At 33.8% G+C, this 17371-nt stretch overlaps 1 protein-coding gene across 2 annotated transcripts; it reads left to right on the forward strand.

The window, feature by feature from the left end:
- Positions 1-180: 180 nt before the first annotated feature.
- LOC117108555 (N-acetylglucosamine-6-sulfatase-like) lies at positions 181-15542 on the forward strand. 2 transcript variants are annotated; one of them, XM_033250601.1, is made up of 12 exons: positions 181-430; positions 3095-3154; positions 3752-3955; positions 4687-4752; positions 6753-6851; positions 7547-7714; positions 8394-8476; positions 9171-9289; positions 9999-10201; positions 11027-11143; positions 12413-12523; positions 13879-15542. In XM_033250601.1, exons 1-12 carry the CDS (start codon positions 296-298, stop codon positions 14035-14037), a joined length of 1524 nt encoding a protein of 507 aa, XP_033106492.1. In that variant the 5' UTR covers positions 181-295; the 3' UTR covers positions 14038-15542. The 2 variants fall into 2 exon arrangements, with proteins under 2 accessions (XP_033106492.1, XP_033106491.1); XM_033250600.1 differs by lacking the exon at positions 12413-12523 and adding an exon at positions 12588-12698 and having other exon boundaries at positions 182-430.
- The last annotated feature ends 1829 nt before the right edge of the window (positions 15543-17371 follow it).

A 17371-nucleotide genomic window follows, 5' to 3' on the forward strand; every position in this document is an offset into this window, starting at 1 on the left:
AACCACTAGGCTTGGGTCGCCTGAGGACCATGTCATCTCTCTGTGGATAGGAAAGGTTTTTATATAAAAGTATATTGTAAATAAATGAAATGAAAAAACATATAGAGATCGCAGTGAAATAATGGAACAACGTCTGGACCATTTAGGATCCAGAGATCACATGACGGTCTACCATGTGACACAGATGTTTATATTTTACGCTATGTGCGGCGTGAGATCGAGGTTTGCCATCGATGCACACTGAGCCGCGAAGAAGTGATTTTCACTAGGCCTAGGACCCTAGTTGAGAAGAAATATGGAAAAACACTTTTCATTAATCATCACTCTTGTGATTTTATGTATTTTTACTTCTCCTGGAAGCTGTCAAAATAAGCCACCGAACATCGTGCTTATATTGACAGACGACCAAGATGTTACGATGGATGCTATGGTAAGCAATCAAAAGACCCTCTCATTCTCTATTCTGGTGGTGGGTGGTGTAGGCCTAGTTGTTTAGTTAAGGCCTGGTTAGGCCTACGGCCAAAGTTGTTTGGACTGGCCATACTGGTTGGACACACTGACCCTCTTGTTGCTGGGCCTAAAGCAGGCCGTTCACTGTAACGTCATTCGGGGCTTGGCAAGGACAAATAATAATAATAATAATAATAAAATATAATAATAATATAATTTTTTTTAAATTAATTATAGCGCAAGTTATAAAACAATTTTTAAAATTAAATGCGCTTATGACTGAAAGTTATGATGATTCCTTAAAAGTAATGTTTTTTTTGTTAGCTTTGAAAGTGGATATTGTCGAAGATTGTTTAAGATGTTACGGTAGAGAGTTCCAGAGAGTATTGGATGCAGATGTGAAAAATCTGTTGCCAATAGTTTTGAAGTCGTTTCGGGGAATAGATAAAAGAAAGACATTGTTGAGAGGATAAAGGGACTGAGAAGGGGTATATTTGGGAGAGAGGTCATGAAGGTAGGAAGGTTGTGCAAAGATTAGGGTTTTTAAAGTCAGGAAGAGAATTTTGTGCCTAATTCAGTCATTGATTTTAAGCCAATCAAGATTACCTATAATGCGTGTGATGTGTGAGCATTTGTTAGTGAAAGTTATATTATACTTGCAACAGTATTTTGTAGTTGTTAAAGACAATTCATGGAATTTTTAGGAAGGCCAAGCAAGAGTGAATTACAATAGTCTAAGCAATATGTTATGACGGATTGTATAATTATCTGGGTAATGTAGCTCGACAGATATTTTCTAATAAGTGCAGTATTACTAAGGTAGAATTTGACAGATAAGTACCGATATGTGGTTTAGACATGCTGAGGTTTTAATCAATAACAGATTTTTTTACATTCAAAGATGGATAAATAATGGTGTTAATATTGAAGAGATATTGATATTAGAGTGAATGTTATTTGAACCAAAAATGATAAATTTTGATTTGTCACCATTTTAACGGAGCATGTTGTTATGGATAACCAGGAATGAATTTCAGAATGCAGTTTTCAAGGTTTGGTTTTACAGAGATCGATCAGAGTTGATGTACTGTATAATTGGATGTCGGTAGCATAAAGATGGTAATATAAATTATGTTGTTTTATGATGTCAGAGATACTGTAGGAGAGAGATAGAGGGATAGTATCAACAAGATAGTGACCTAAAATGCAAGACTTGTTTGATTTAATTCCTGACTTGTTTCCTGTTTATTTAAGACTTGCCACAGGTTGTTAGAAATGCACTACATAACATATGCATTATTTTTCACGTTGGTCTAAAAATGGTGGGATAACTTTTAGAATATAGACTTCCATTACAGCTAGCAGAATTGAGTTCAGATTCCTTCTGGGGCATGCATTGTATAGGAAAGTACCCTACCTTAAATGATCCAATAAGTATCTCAAATGAGTACCAATATAGTATGTGCTTAAACATGGTTTCAAATAATGTTCTATTTTAAATAAAAATGTCAGCATTTATTCGGTAGTACATACACAATGCAATGTGTTTGATGCTTCATATCATTGGGATACTACAGTATTTAATACTGATTACTCATATTATAAATAATAATACTAATGTTGCAACAAGTCTAATAGCCCTAAGTAACATACAATTTGTAATTTTTGGAATACAATAATTTGCTATATGTTCTACTTTTGATGAAGTGCCAGTCTCGAATGCGGCGCTGCTGAGTAGGGGCCACAGTAAATTTTCCTCCAAAGATTTTATAGGCATGGTTTTTTAAAACATTGTTATTTATGGTGATAATGATAAAGAATAAAAACATTATTGATATCATTAATTATATTCAGTTTTCTTGCTGTTTGGATGTATAAATAACAGTAATGGATTGGTTGGTACAGTACAGTTCTTTGGATATTCTGTCTGGTGTATCATTCGATAATCATCATTATCATCATCTTCTTCACCATCATTCATCATTATCATTGTCATCAAATCATCACCACACCATCATGTCTATTATACAGGATGTTGTGAAAAGGATTGCTACTTACTGATTATAATTCAGTAGCTGGCAATACTTTTACCTTGTGCCTAAACAATTAAAAAAATAAAATAATGTATTTAGTACATTCTCGCTAAGTATAAAATGAAAATTTCCGAGAACCTGGGAACTACTACTAGGGGGGACATCCAGCCTAGGCATTTCCTCTACTTAGTTACCAGTGTTTATGTGCTGTGACCGGTGGACGACCTTGTTGTATGAGTTACCCTAGGCTAGTCTTTGAAAAGAAAATGGCAAAAAAAAAAAAAAAAAAATAGGGGCGCATAAAACCTGCAGTGTTTTTGGTTGTAAAGGTACTCAAAAGAATATATGTGTGTGTGAGAAAAAGAAATTTTGGAACAACAAGTTGCTCTGGTTGTACTGTATATCCCCCAGTGAAAAGTTGCGAGACTTTGGCGGCGCTATTTCAAACAAACCCGATAAAATGGTGTATACTATACACTGATACCTGTCATTTTACTGGATGAATGTAATGTGATTTTGTAATATACATGCATTAACATGGTTGCCTTTTACATTGGGTACACTTTAGTTCATAACATTGATTTTGATGTTCAACATGTTTCCTTACTTAGACACCTATGGAGAAAACGTTAAAGCTTATTGGAGATAATGGTGTAACATTTTCAAACATGGTAAGTTAGTATTCAATGAAAAATTCATTCAACATCTGCTGTGCTGTTTGTAAATTTTTCATGTCCATGCCATCTCTACACAGTGACTGCGACAGGATTTTCCCCATGGGTGATTAAACTGTTCTGGAGCCCACTTGTTGCCATAAAATCCCTGGGTAAATTTAGTTGTATGTCCCAAAATGTTTTAGAAATATCACTTTTATTGGATACCAGCCAATTATAAGTGTCTATGCAAACAATAATGAAACTTTTTATCATTTAAATGCACCTTTTTATTGATGTAAAAAATATTTTCTCATCATAATTTTTAAATGAAAAATAAAAAAAAATTCAAAAGTGAATTAGTGGTAGTAGAATTGTCAGTTACATGGAGAGAGTGAGATGACGTCCCTGCTCTATACTACTGAGTTGCATTTATATCAGATCCGAAAAATGTTCGGATGCGCTGAACCCCAGCATCTCTATTTTTACACACTGATTTGATTTTTTGATTTGGCTTTCCGAAAATTTGTATTCAGTGTCAATACACCTTTAAACTGCCTCTGTTTCATTAATGAGATGATAAATACACAAGTTGATATTTTATATTTTTAAAAGTTTACCAGTAGCCCATTATGCTGCCCTAGTCGTTCCAGTATACTCACAGGTAAGTATGTACACAACCACGGGAGTGTGAACAACAGCCTGGAGGGCAACTGCAGCAGTAAGTCTTGGCAGCAGGGACCAGAGAAGAGCACTTTTGCCACATACTTAAAATCTCAAGGATATGTCACATTTATGGCTGGTAAATATCTTAACAGAGTGAGTATTCCTACAAATGTTTATTACAATTGATATTTTGCGACATACACATCCAGCCACCTTTTGGACAGCCAACAATTATTTAGGACAGCCACCGTTACCAGGACGGTTTGGCCGACTTAGCTCGGCCTAGCCTAGTTGGGCCAGGTCTACCTTTAGCAAATTCTTTATATTCTTTGAATCTATCAAATGTTGCATTAGACTAAGGCATATTTATGTTTAATAAATAAACTTTATTGATTGAATTTACATTGTTTTCATACCGATATTCGGTGGGGTTTCCAAAAAGATAAGGCTAAACCATTTTCTACGCGGTGAAAATTTCACTTGCAGCACAGGTATGTCGTGTTAAAAACATATTCATACCCTGCTAGAAAATGGACGTTTCTAAGTTGCCCACAACGCATGCATGTAGCTCTGCAAGTACAGTGATTTGGTTCCCCAAGATATGGTTCTTGTTCTTAACTCCATGGTAACTCCCCAGCCTATTTCGTTTTTCTGGTTAAACCTCTAATTGAGATCAACAATTGTTATTACTTTTATCAGTCATTTTTGTTGCTACCTATAATTTATCTTCTGTGTTGCTGTCCGTAAAATGTGTATTAGTGTACGTCACTGATATAAACATGTCTGTTTTAGGCTTAGTTGGTGACTTTTGACTTTTTCAGAAATTATTTTTAACCTTTTATTTATGTTTTATCATCAAATTGACCACTTTGTGTTGTTTTCAGTATGGCGAGCCTGCTGCCGGCGGTGTGGAACACATTCCTCCCGGTTGGGACTGGTGGATTGGTCTTGTAAGTTCACAGCATTTTTCAAGGCAATATTTCCCATTGAATCAATAGGGGAGAAGGAGGTGCAAAGTTGGGAAAAAAATTACTGGCATAGTCTAAATTTAAACTTTCATGTTAGTCGGTCACGTATGATAGTATCACACATAATTATAATAAATTATTCAATTAAAGGCCCGTGAGAAGATATGCTATCTTAATATTAATTGATACATTAAAACATTTAAAAATTGTACTAGCTAATATGACAGTACTAATATTTAACATTTATTGTTTTCATATATTTTATTTTATGTATTTCATAATTTTTTTAATGATATTGTTTAATTTTTTAAGAATACATATACATCTCTCTTAGGGGTTAAAATGTTACTGCAACATTACATGACAAATTATATACCAATTTTATGTGTGTTAAATCTCACAGATATTTCCATTCTCCAATCTATTATAATGCTATAATTTGCCATCTCACTTACTACAATGGTTTATTCACTCTCCTGTTCTGTATGACTGTATTAGAGCACATTTCCATAATACCGTACATTTTGTCGGGGATGGATTAAGAAAGTGCATCGTGCAATTAGAGTGTCAGTATCAAACCAGTCAGAAGGTTAATGCGGAATTTTGACTTCTGACTTTATTATTTATTGAATATTTTATTGCCAATCACTTCTTTAGGGAATGATAATGGCGATCTATGAATATTGATGTTTCTCAGTACATTTTTAATTTGGTAAAATGTTTTAGAAATATCTTTATTTTATTTTTATAATTTGTTAATGTTAATAAATTTATTGAGAACTGAATTAATTTTGTTCGTAATTTGATTGCTCAAAACATGTAATTATGATTCATGATTCTTTTTTTAATGAAAATTACATTAAATTATGAATATAGATATAATATTGTAATTTTTATTGTTACTGTTGAACTTGCCTAAGTCAAATCCAAAATGCCATTGAAAAATTGTTCGACTTCTATAAAATTTGACTTATAGATTGTTAATTAATGGAAAACACTAAAATTTGGCATGTAAGATAAGTTCGACTTGGAAATTGTTCGACTTAGAAATTATTCGAGTTAAGCAAGTTTAACTGTATTATTATTTCATAATTTTAAAAAATACAAATCAGTCACACAAAACAATTGTGCTTCCAACAATGAAAATTATCTTTATAAAATTCCTGCAGCACCAAAAGTATATAGCCCAATTTAGTGGTTACCTACAGCCTGAAAAAATGTTTATCCCCAAAAATGCCTCTAGGGTGATGTGCAGTCATGCACTTTTTCAAGCCCTGATAAAATACTTATTTTTACCAGATTGAATTCTAATAGGGTTTGATTATGTGATGTTTGGTTGATCGTGCTGTCAATGATTTATTATGACCTTTTGTGTACTTAAGATTTAATGCTTTCTCTGTGAAGCATGTTGAGTCATTTTTGCCGACTGTATTACAGTATACAGTAAGAGAGGCTTTATAGTTATTATTAGTATTATATTATATTACACTTTGGACAGTTGGTCTTCTATTTGTGTTCCTACTGTAATATCAGCGACAATTTAAATAATAATATTTACAGCTGAAAACTAAAATTTACTGTTACTATTATGAGTGTTAATTAATATTTATTTTATTTAATTATTATTATTTTTATTATTATAGTTATTATGGGTGGTTTTCATTGTTATAGTTTTTAATGTCTGTTTAATATTATTTTCATTGTTTTTACAGGCCTTATAATCTAATGTTTAATGCAACACTCGTGTCTTTTTTAAACATTACATGCTTATACTGTAACTGACAGTTTCAAGAAATAAATGCATCATTCAGTTGCATTATAACCAGTTCAGGATGTTTATATTTCATCATTCATTAAGAATAAATAGGCTCTTATATTAAAAATTAAGTCATCATAATACATCTATTTGTTTATAAATGATATTGATTTTTTTGATTGTCGGTATGTACCACATAGTTTGAACTTTGACGTTGCTTTGACAGGTGAAGAATTCTGTGTATTACAATTATACTCTTTCGGTGAATGGAACTGCAGAGGCGCATCATGATGACTACGAAAAAGACTACTTGACAGATGTAATTGTAAGTACTCATAAATTCTGAATTCTTGTTATTCTATAAATGGTTACCAAGCAATGCTCATAAGAGAAATTTTTGAAACGATTTCAGGTGAATTGTTTTCCAAATTTAAAATATGTATAGTCTAAAATCTGATAAAATTTTAATAAAGTGATTTGTTATTGGAAATTTGGTGTGTAGTGCTTAAATTACATGATTCAAAGTCAGTTTTAATATTCATCCCACTTGGGACAGAACCTTATAATCTAAAGTAGGCTGCTGTAGATTCCATAGGAATATAATACATTAAGAATGATTATAAAATCTTATAACATCATCAAAACAGTCTTTTGCTATATAATACATTACATTTTTCTCCCAAAATTTACAATAAAAGAAAACAATATACTGTAATGATCTCCACAAGTTACGGATAAGCCATGCAACTGCACAGACTAGAAATGACTGGAGGAAAGCTACCATGGTGAACAGTCCAACCCATGCTAGCATGGAATGATGATGATGATGAATAAAAAGTTTATATTCTTTAATTAATAATACAAACTGTGGATGAAATACAAAGATTATTTATTAAATTGCTGTTATATAATTATTATTTAATAAATAAATAATTGTTCTTTTCTGATACTGATTGATTTACCAAATGTAAGATGCATTCACTTGATTTTTTTCAATAAACATCATGCTTAATTTTCCAGAAAAATCGTTCTTTAGAGTTCTTAGATAAGCGAGATTCTAGCAAACCATTCTTCCTGATGGCTTCAACACCAGCCTGCCATTCGCCTTTTGACTCCGCACCCCAATATGAGGAGGAATTTAAAGATAAAAATGCACCCAGAGGTCCTAGCTTCAACAAGCATGGAGGCGTAAGTATACAAACATACATATATCCTTAAACTTTACCAACTTCTGCCTAACCGGGCACATTCTGTGTGGCTGATGATCATGGGCACAATTTTATGGAGACTGCATTGCGTGGAGAGTAGAAACTAACTTTGTGCAGAATAGAATATTCTACTAAGTACTTCAAGGTTTCTATAGACTCACTGGACGTAAGATGAGACTGATTCATGAGTAGAGCACAAAAGATCTGCTTAGTCTGCATCAAGATGCAGCAGACGGCATCAAATTATAAATCATTCACACAGAATGGAGATGGATTCTTCAGTCAATGTTGGCCTACACAAGTGTGTGGTACTGAATTATCAGTTATAATGATTGTGAGGCCAAGCACCAACCAGGCACAGTGACCTTTAGATATCAGGGTCTATAGGTTCAGAATTTTGTAATCTATAGTTTATTGTCAACAGTCACACACCCCTTGCAAGTTGGTTTATATGGTCACAACATTCATAGTTAAATCTTAATTAAATGATTAATAATAATGGTAATGGTAAAATGGTAATGATGATTAATAAATAGTACCTTGAATTTTTTTATTATTAAATTTGGCATGGTAATTATTTACCTACCTTTTAATGAGATGAATCACATTTTATGTTTTGACGCTTCTATGTGTTTTTGTATTTCATAATTTCCCGTCAGGACAAACATTGGCTGATACGAAGAGCTAAGAATCCGATGTCAAATGTATCGTTACAGTATGTAGATTCAACATTCAAAAAGCGGTGATTACATTTTTTATTTTTATCATTCTTGTTTTTAAATATCTTCCTCTGTCTTAAAATGAAAAAAAAAACCTTTGAAAACCTAATCCTGGTTACCTGCATACCCCACTGTAACCTAATTACTCATCATACTCAGGTAGGGGAATCACTACTAGGTTCCTAATAGCCCACATAACCATTTCTAGCTCTAATTGACCTAATTAAAACTTTACAGTGACAGTGTGTAGTGGCAATGCTTTTTATTGCTGCCCCTTGATCATGTGACAGATACCCTATATAAATTCCATTATAAGTAGCATCTCTGATCTTCTGCGTTCAATGACAACATTTGTAACTGATGCTTGAGGGATGCACCTAGTAAAAATGCACAGTTTAAATTTATGTACTCAAACTTAGGATGTTGGTATTCAATATTTAGTTAAATCCTGCGGCCTTAGTCTTTTCTCAGAGTGCAGATGGTTAAACCTTAGCTGGTGGAATGTAGAAGTCTGAAGGAAACAATATGCAGGTCTCCCTCTAATTAAAGAACCTTCCAATTTAAGATCACCTCCAATTAAAGACCACTCTTCTGTAGTACAAAATTAATGAATGTTTTTATTTTTATTATTCTAATTAGGGACCAAAGCTGCTAATGGAAACCCATTGGACGGAGACATGTATTTTATAATTATGTACTCTATTTTCCTCTTTACAGGTGGAGGACACTTCTATCAGTTGACGATATGGTTGAAGCTATTGTGAATTCGCTAACTGAAAAGAAACTTATAGATAATACTTTTATCATATACACTTCTGACAATGGATTTCATTTAGGTGAGTTTTTAAAATACTAGTAAATACAAATTTAGGCCCAAAATGTTGTGTGTTGACCAAAACTAATGGACCAAAAACTTAGAAAGCCAATGGTTAGTTGGTTTTTTTTTGGGGGGGGGGGAAGTATTTTTTTTTCTTACTATAGAAAAGTAAACTATATGTGTGATGCCACTTTTTAAGCCTTAATTATTAAATTTGATACCTTAGAAATAGACTTTAATCCTATAGTTTAGGGATATTTGGCCCTTTCCCATGCTTGATTCAGTTTGAGAAGGAGACATTCCCATTTTAACATTCAACCATTTGCAGAACTCAGCTTAATAATAATAATAATAAATTAATTAATATAATAAATTGTAGAATTTGATCAGTTTTAAGGAGGGTCTTGAATGCATCAGTATCAGAAGTTGATCAAAGTTTCGGTGGAAGAGAGTTCCGTAATTTTGGAGCGACAAAAGAAAAATATGGTCGCCAGTATGGACATGTAACATTTTAAGAACAGATAACCTAAAAGAGTTTGACTGTCTCTTTTTTCCAAACAAATACCCAGTAGTTACGTTTGTTTTGAAACCTTTATACATGTAGCATATCATTAAAGGGGAGCTGAACAAGATAAAACATTAAAACGATTACCATTACAGTATTTATGTTGCATAGTATAGCAGTTGAAGTTTTTTTTAATTGACTGAGTCTTTAAAAATTATTGCAGGACAATTTTCATTGCCTAATGATAAAAGACAGCTGTATGAATTTGATGTGCGTATTCCATTGTTAATACGTGGCCCAGGCGTGCCGAAGAAGAAGGTTATTACCAACTCAGTTATGAACATCGATATTATGCCAACTATAGTACACCTGTCGGGATTAACACCGCCCTCAGACATAGACGGTGCATCTTTACTTCCATTGTTGGTGAGTAAGATGTGTTTGTTGTTTGTTTAATTATGAAAAAAATTATAGGTTTTTGCATAAAGATTATTAAAATACAATCAATAGGCTAAACCCTCAAGTACATTATCAGTTCTAAAGCAAAGATGAGGGTAATGAAGTTGAAATGCAATGATAAAAAGCTAAAAAGCAATCGTTCATATAGAAAATAAAAGAAATTAAAAAGAAGTTTTCAAACTAGCGCAATTCGCTAATGATTTATCGTGTATACAATGAAAATTAATTTCACAAATCTAATCACATGACCTCATATTCATAGGAAAACAATAAAATCATTTTTACTACTATGATTTTATCATTTTTCCATGAATATGACATCATTTGATATGTCTAAATATTTTGTTATCGTATACACGATAAATCGTTATTGAATTGTGCTAGTGTGCAAACATCTCATATTTCTATTTATTTTCTATAGGAACAATTGTTTTTAGCTTTGTATCGTTGATCGTTATCGTCATAGTGTAATCAGGCCTTTAGCATTATTTATTACTCCCCTAGGAAGCTGGGTATTCTTTATATTTGGAATGGGATTTTAACATGGGTTTTCATCATTTCTTTACATTGTAGATATTTTTTTACAGATTATTAAAATTCATGTTTTTTTTTTTAGGAAAATGCATTTTTAAAACACATCAGCCAGAAAAATTATGAAAGTAGACAAAATTAAAGTTCGACATAAAATTCTATTAGCATTGCATCCGTTTAATCTTCTATAAATAGGTGAAATCACAAGCTTTGTATGTGATTCTGTGGAACATATTATATTGTTTTATGTTATTCTTAAAGTTCCCGAAGAATGATACAGTAAAGTCGACTGGATGGAGGGAGGAATTTTTAGTTGAACATCAAGGCGAGTGGCTTCTGAAGGGAACACCAGGCTGTAAAAATGTTGACTATCTCTGTGTAAGTAAACAACAAAGATTTTATAATTACAAGATAATGCTCTCCTCGATTTTATGCTTAACAAATAGAAGCGCTGATGTTCAGTAAAGAGAAGCAAGTAATCACTTTTGAGGGAGGGCAGTCTAGTTATTACAGTGGTTATTATAGAATTTCCATGCAGATGCACTGTCTTCAGTTAACGATCCCTGATGTCAAAGTTGAAAAATAATCATTTTTGCAAGAGGACACCCTACACTGTGTTATTATAGAATTTGCATGCAGAAATTGTGGAGAATGCTATCTTGTAATTATAAGATCTTTGGTAAACGAAAAGAGTATAGGGGAAGAACACCTACTCAGTTGGTTTTTCTATACCACAAAATGTTGAATGCCCACTTGTTTTCTCAAGAGGGTTAATGTGATATTCTAATATTTTTAATGGGGGCCTGATAAACAGAGTAGTTTGGAACCTGACTTTAAAAACATGGCATCATTTTTCACAAGTTCAATATGTATATTAATACTAGTCAGAAATGCTTTGTCTTCAGATGATGTCCTGTGCGTACCCCTAATGTTCCATGGGTACATGTGTCCCATTAATTTTTGTTCTCCATACATATCGACTTGCGAAAATATAAGCGTGCATCAGCCTCCTCATGCCCTTCCCCTGTGTCCCTCACTAGAAATTATATTTACTAATCGTTGTTGGCGAGTCAAATGGCCGAACAGTTAAAGCAGTGGCGCTGCATCCTACAGCAATGTTTTCCATGCTGTTTTGTACGTCACGCTCACTTATGGTTCTGGAGGTGCTTCTTTTTGGATAAGGTGAAGTCTGTTTCGATAAAGACTATAAACCATAGGCCCTGTGTACATAATTTGCTCATCTGCACTACAGTATAAGAAATCAGTACATTATTTGAGATGAGTAAGGGTTACCTCGGTGTACTGTCCCATACAGTCATTGTTGTGTACAGACGGGAGTAACTGGTGCCTGGAGAATAAAGTTACTGTATGTCCACGCTGTAAGCACTCTGATCTTCATGAAATAGCGCTATACTTTAATGAATGTATGTATTGTTATAAGAAAAATGTGTATCACAAGGGCACAATTCAGTTGATGGATCCCTTCACAATGTTGAAGTAGTCAACTAAATATTATTATTTAACGGTTAATGATAATAATAATAATAATATTAATGATGATATATCACTTCCATATTGGGCAAATCACAGGTACGTTATAGTGTGCACAGATATTAATACGGTTGAGCAATATTTTTATCTTGATAGAACTGTTATCCTGATTGTGTTTGCGAGGACTCCATTAACAACACATATTCCTGTATATGGTCACTACAACCAAAGCAAAAAACAGTTTATTGTGAATTTTTGGATGATGAGGTATTTTAATGTGTGTGTCTTGGGAATGTTACTAATTCTTATTTTCTTGTTTTCCTTTGTATAGACTTGTGTACCAGATTGTGTATGTGAGGATGGGCGAAATCACACATACTCTTGCTTGCGAACACTAACCACTGGCAATGATACAATGTACTGCGAATTTTCTGATGATGAGGTATATTGAAATGCTCATCGTCAGTTGTATTCAAATAATATACTGCCAACTATACACCATTTTCACTAAATTTGAAATTAAAATTTCTGGGAACGTGGCAACTACCAATGGGGGACTTCCAGAGGCCTAGGCTTTCAATCTACGTACTAGTCTTAAACTGTACTGTGACCGATGAACGACCTTCTTGTTGTAGTGAGTTATCCTATGCCTAGTCTAAGGCTAGTCTTTGAAAACAAAATGGCAAAAATAAATATAAAAACAGGTGCATAAAACCTGCAGTGTTTTAGGTTTTCGAAGTACTCAAAAGAAGATATTTGTCTTGAAAAACAGAGTTTACTCAGGCTAGGCTGCTGGAAGTCCCCCAGTGAAAAGTTGCGAGATGTTGGTGGCGCTCTTTCAAAATAGGCCCGAACAAATGGTGTATATGAAATATATGCTTGAAAATTAAAAACAAATTTGCTTCATTTCCATAAATTTCATCTAAATAAACTAATACTCATCATATTTAATGGCGTTTTCACCCAACTGTCAATTTAGTTTTGCCATACACTAGGCTGCTTGTTGGTGCCATGGTCATTATTAAGTCTTGCATAATGATATGCTCCAGTCATTTTGAAGAAATGTAACACATGAAGAGATAAATTCTAGCCTTGTGGGTAATGTTTTCTACATTATATATAACTTATAAAACGGTGAAGATGAGGAATCTGTGAGTGCAAAATAATTTTCCCCAATATATACGTGATAATTTGTGTGAGCCTTCTAATGTTTATAGATTCGTTGATTAATCTTTTTAGCCATACTTTTTTTTTGTGCAGTATATAAATATCTACCCAGTCTTGTGATCTATTAAAGCTGATTTCTGTAATTCACTCGGTGCTTTGCAATGGGTCTACCATTACTACTACTACTATTACTACTTCTGCTACTGCTACTAATAATACTATTAATACTGCTATAGGCTTTACTAATACAGTAATACTACTGTTATCACTACCATACTACTATTATATTACCCATACTATCTTCACTACTGCATTACAGCAATCCGTGCTACCACCACATAACTGCTTAGAATTGATTAAATTAACCATCATTTACATTTATCAGTAATCTGTTTCATCTGAAGTTTGACCAAGAGCTTTTCTCAACCATTCTTGTTTCATTTTTTATGCCCCAGAATTTTATCGAGTTTTATGATCTTGTGAAGGATCCGCACCAACTTGCCAACACTGCTAAGACTGTGAGCCAGAAAATTTTATCGGAACAAAACCAAAAACTTATTGCATTGAGTATCTGCAAAGGGCCGTCCTGTCGGAAGATTCATCCTATTGGATAATCATCATATTTTATTCCGTAATAATCCAATTAGATGCCAATTGTATTCTATCTATTATGGGAATTCGCTTACATTAAACTGCTGCATAAGTAACGATTTAGGGCAGTGTACATTTTGATTCACATCTACTAACTGTATGGTAACTGTATGCACATGTTAGTCCACTACTACAGTGCCCGCGGACAAGATTTTATAAAGAAAACGTTGCTTGTTCAGGCATTGAATGCTTCAGCCCCCCCCCCCCACAATGCCTGCAGGGACTTAATATTCTGTACTGTTAAAAGGACACATAGCATACGGTATGTATGGTCTGTTCATGTGCAGTTAGTAGAAACTCCATCCCTAATAGGTAACCCAATCCGATTCAGTCCATGACAGGCTGTGGGCGTAACAAGCAGCCTTCATTGCCTACATTGCTGATAGGTATCGTATATTCAGAGGAGAATCTTTTACCAAGAAAACATTTCATAATGCCACCCATATTTATGGGGATGGAGGAGGGTAAACAACCATTTTTTAAGCCTAGTATTTTTTAAAAGAATAGAAATATTCTAGTTAGAAATGATTTTTTAAAATTTAATCCAACAGTCAGCTGATCTGTGTCATGCTCACAAAGGTGGCAAATGTTTGTCAATGAATGGAATTAATATGTATAATTATGTTTGGATATGTATGACTATGTTTGAATATGTATGAATATGTTTAAACAGGGCCGTAGCCACCGCTTTTGACAGACCACAAGTTAATTGATTAGGTTTTGAATAGGAAAAGAGGCTAAATTCCACCTGTATGTTTAGACTCAACCTACTCCCTCTTGACATCACTCAGGAACCATGGGTGAAATGTTAATAATAGTTTACATTATTTTCTTCTCTTATAAGTTTTATAATGATTGATTTTAAAAATGGGATGCATTTTTTCTTCAGTTGAAATTCAGTGTTAGGACTTCGCTTTTATCCAAATCAAGTAGGTAAAACTACCCACAGTGAGCTTTTGCAGAACATCATGCTAAAGGTTCCCTTATACACTTGACTAGTACTTATTGTTTTGCTTCACCATAGCCCTGATGGAAGTTAAAAATATATTTTTATAAAAAAAAGTTTTTTAACTATACTACTACAGAACATCATTAAAATTTATCTATACAATATAATAATAGCAAATTTTTCCTGAGGCCTTTGGCCCTTGGTGGCCCCCTGGCCCCCAGCCTCAGTGCTTGCTTTGCTGGCAACCAGATTACTTCAATTCTCGTGGCTACGGCCCTGTTAAATATGTGTTGGTAAGTAATCATTTTCATTGTATTTGTACTGTTTATAAACGTTTTTTTGTATTGGCACTTTGTTCTGAACAATAATATTCTTAGTAATGTGCCTGTGTTTTCAAATAAGGAATTTTGCTTTTTATGTTACATTGTGGAAATTGGGTATATAATTTTATAATTTGAAATTATCTTTGCATTCATCTTATGAATATTACATTTTAATAAATTAATATGAATATTTAAATAATGGTATTCAATCATTATTGTTTTAAATTTGACTAATGTTTAAGTGTATTCATTAATGAGAAAACAGTTGTCACTCTAAAAATATAGTAAAGATTAACAGCATGAACAGTAACGGTTTACGGAACAATGTAGTAAACAGGGGAGGATTTGGGGGGGGGGCGGCCCACCCCGGCCCCCCTCCCCTTTTTTTGGGAGTTAAAAAAAAGAAAAAAAGAAAGAAAAAGAAAAAAAATGATAGCCCAGAATGCCTCAAATGTTATGTTCGGGCTTCTAGAACACAAAAATTTCGCGGACCCCCTAGGGCGGTGTTGCCTCGATCGGCCCCCTTTCGCCCCCCCCCCCTTTTGGACATTTCTGGATTCCCCCTGGTAAATGATGTGATTGTTCAAATGAAATGAGATTTAGAAAATGTTCAATGAGATGAAATTGGATTCTATACTTTTCTGGTGAGATACAATAAGATAATTCAATTCAGTTCAAATTTTAATTTTCAATTCAATTCAATTCAAATGTTCTTGCAACATCAGCCATAGAACATACAATATATACAATGGCTAATTTATAACAATGCAATTAGGGCCTACATTAAAAGAGCGGTTTTAATGGCAGAAGGAGAGGATGTAGCGGGATCGAGAGTGAGGTCGTATGATAGGCTCACAGCAAAGGGAAAAAAAAAGATTGAGCATTGAAGGGCAGGAAAGCAGAATGTCGGGAATTACGTAATGTGATGGAGGACGATCATCGAGGTGGAAGAAATGAATGTGAGGGATGAAAGTATAATATTTGTGGCACGAGTCCAATGGAAGAATGCCGAAGGAAGTGAGTATAGTTAGAAGAAGAAACAGAGGGATCAATGATTTTGGCAAGGAGCGTTTCAATACGTTAAAAAAAGTATTTGTCACATTTATGAAAAAGGCCATAAACAGAGCAAGATTATTCAAGAGCAGACTGAATGTGGGATTTGTAGAGGATAACAATGGTTTCAGAGTTAAGAGAGTGTTGAAGGTATTTTAGGATGACAGTTTTCTAAGAGCGGATTTATAGGAAAGTAAAATTTAGGCATGACATTTAAGATCATAACACACGAATGTCAGAAGACTTACTTCCGTCAGGGTCTTTCTGGTGGTGAATTGGGCAGAATTCCGGGAGACAATCAGTTTTTCGGAAAGAGTGTACTGCATTCTTTAACATGCACACATGGGACCGAAAGCTTAAACGACTCATCCAAATGATGGGGGGCTAGTTAATCAGCTGAAACACAAAAGCTGGAACCGGGGAATAAATGTCAACGGATAAGCACGCTCACATTGGCAGCCACAAGTTTAACCACGTGAGCTAATCTGCTTTCTCAGACGAAGGGCTCAATCAGCCTCAAGGTGTAGGCCACAGATGGACAAAGTGAAAATCTGGAAAACTCATGCAATTTAATTAAAAGATTGATCTAATCATGGATAAAATATATACATGGGTGTTTGTTGCACACCGGAAAGGTAGGCCTGTGTCGGGGAAATGCAAAGAATAGGGACGATATTAATCATATGCGTATACAAATTGGCGAGAAATATTTTCTCATTTTGATTGGTTTAAAGAAAATAACTTAATTAATAGCAAGGTAGATATTTAAAAATTATAACTTATTTTTATTATCGTTATTAGGCCTATTGGTTTCTGTAGCTCTTTTGTAGCCTTTAAAACACGCTGCCACATAATAATGAAACTATTCCATGAGGAGGATTAGTCCGCTTGCCTGATTCTTAAATCTAAATTTTTTTTGTATAAAGTATTTTAATAAGTTATTTTTCAACTAAAAATATAACAAGGAAACAT

The sequence above is a fragment of the Anneissia japonica genome, unplaced genomic scaffold (assembly GCF_011630105.1).
Source record: "Anneissia japonica isolate Jap-2015-1 unplaced genomic scaffold, ASM1163010v1 scaffold287727_len1644234_cov201, whole genome shotgun sequence".
Classification (NCBI taxonomy): Eukaryota; Metazoa; Echinodermata; class Crinoidea; order Comatulida; family Comatulidae; genus Anneissia; species Anneissia japonica.

Excerpts from the sequence above, each read along its gene's own strand:
- LOC117108555 (XM_033250601.1), top strand. The coding sequence starts at position 296 with ATGGAAAAACACTTTTCATTAATCATCACTCTTGTGATTTTATGTATT. Across the intron at positions 6,852-7,546 it reads ACTACTTGACAGATGTAATT|AAAAATCGTTCTTTAGAGTT; the intron begins GTAAGTACTCAT and ends TTAATTTTCCAG. Across the intron at positions 12,524-13,878 it reads GTGAATTTTTGGATGATGAG|AATTTTATCGAGTTTTATGA; the intron begins GTATTTTAATGT and ends TTTATGCCCCAG.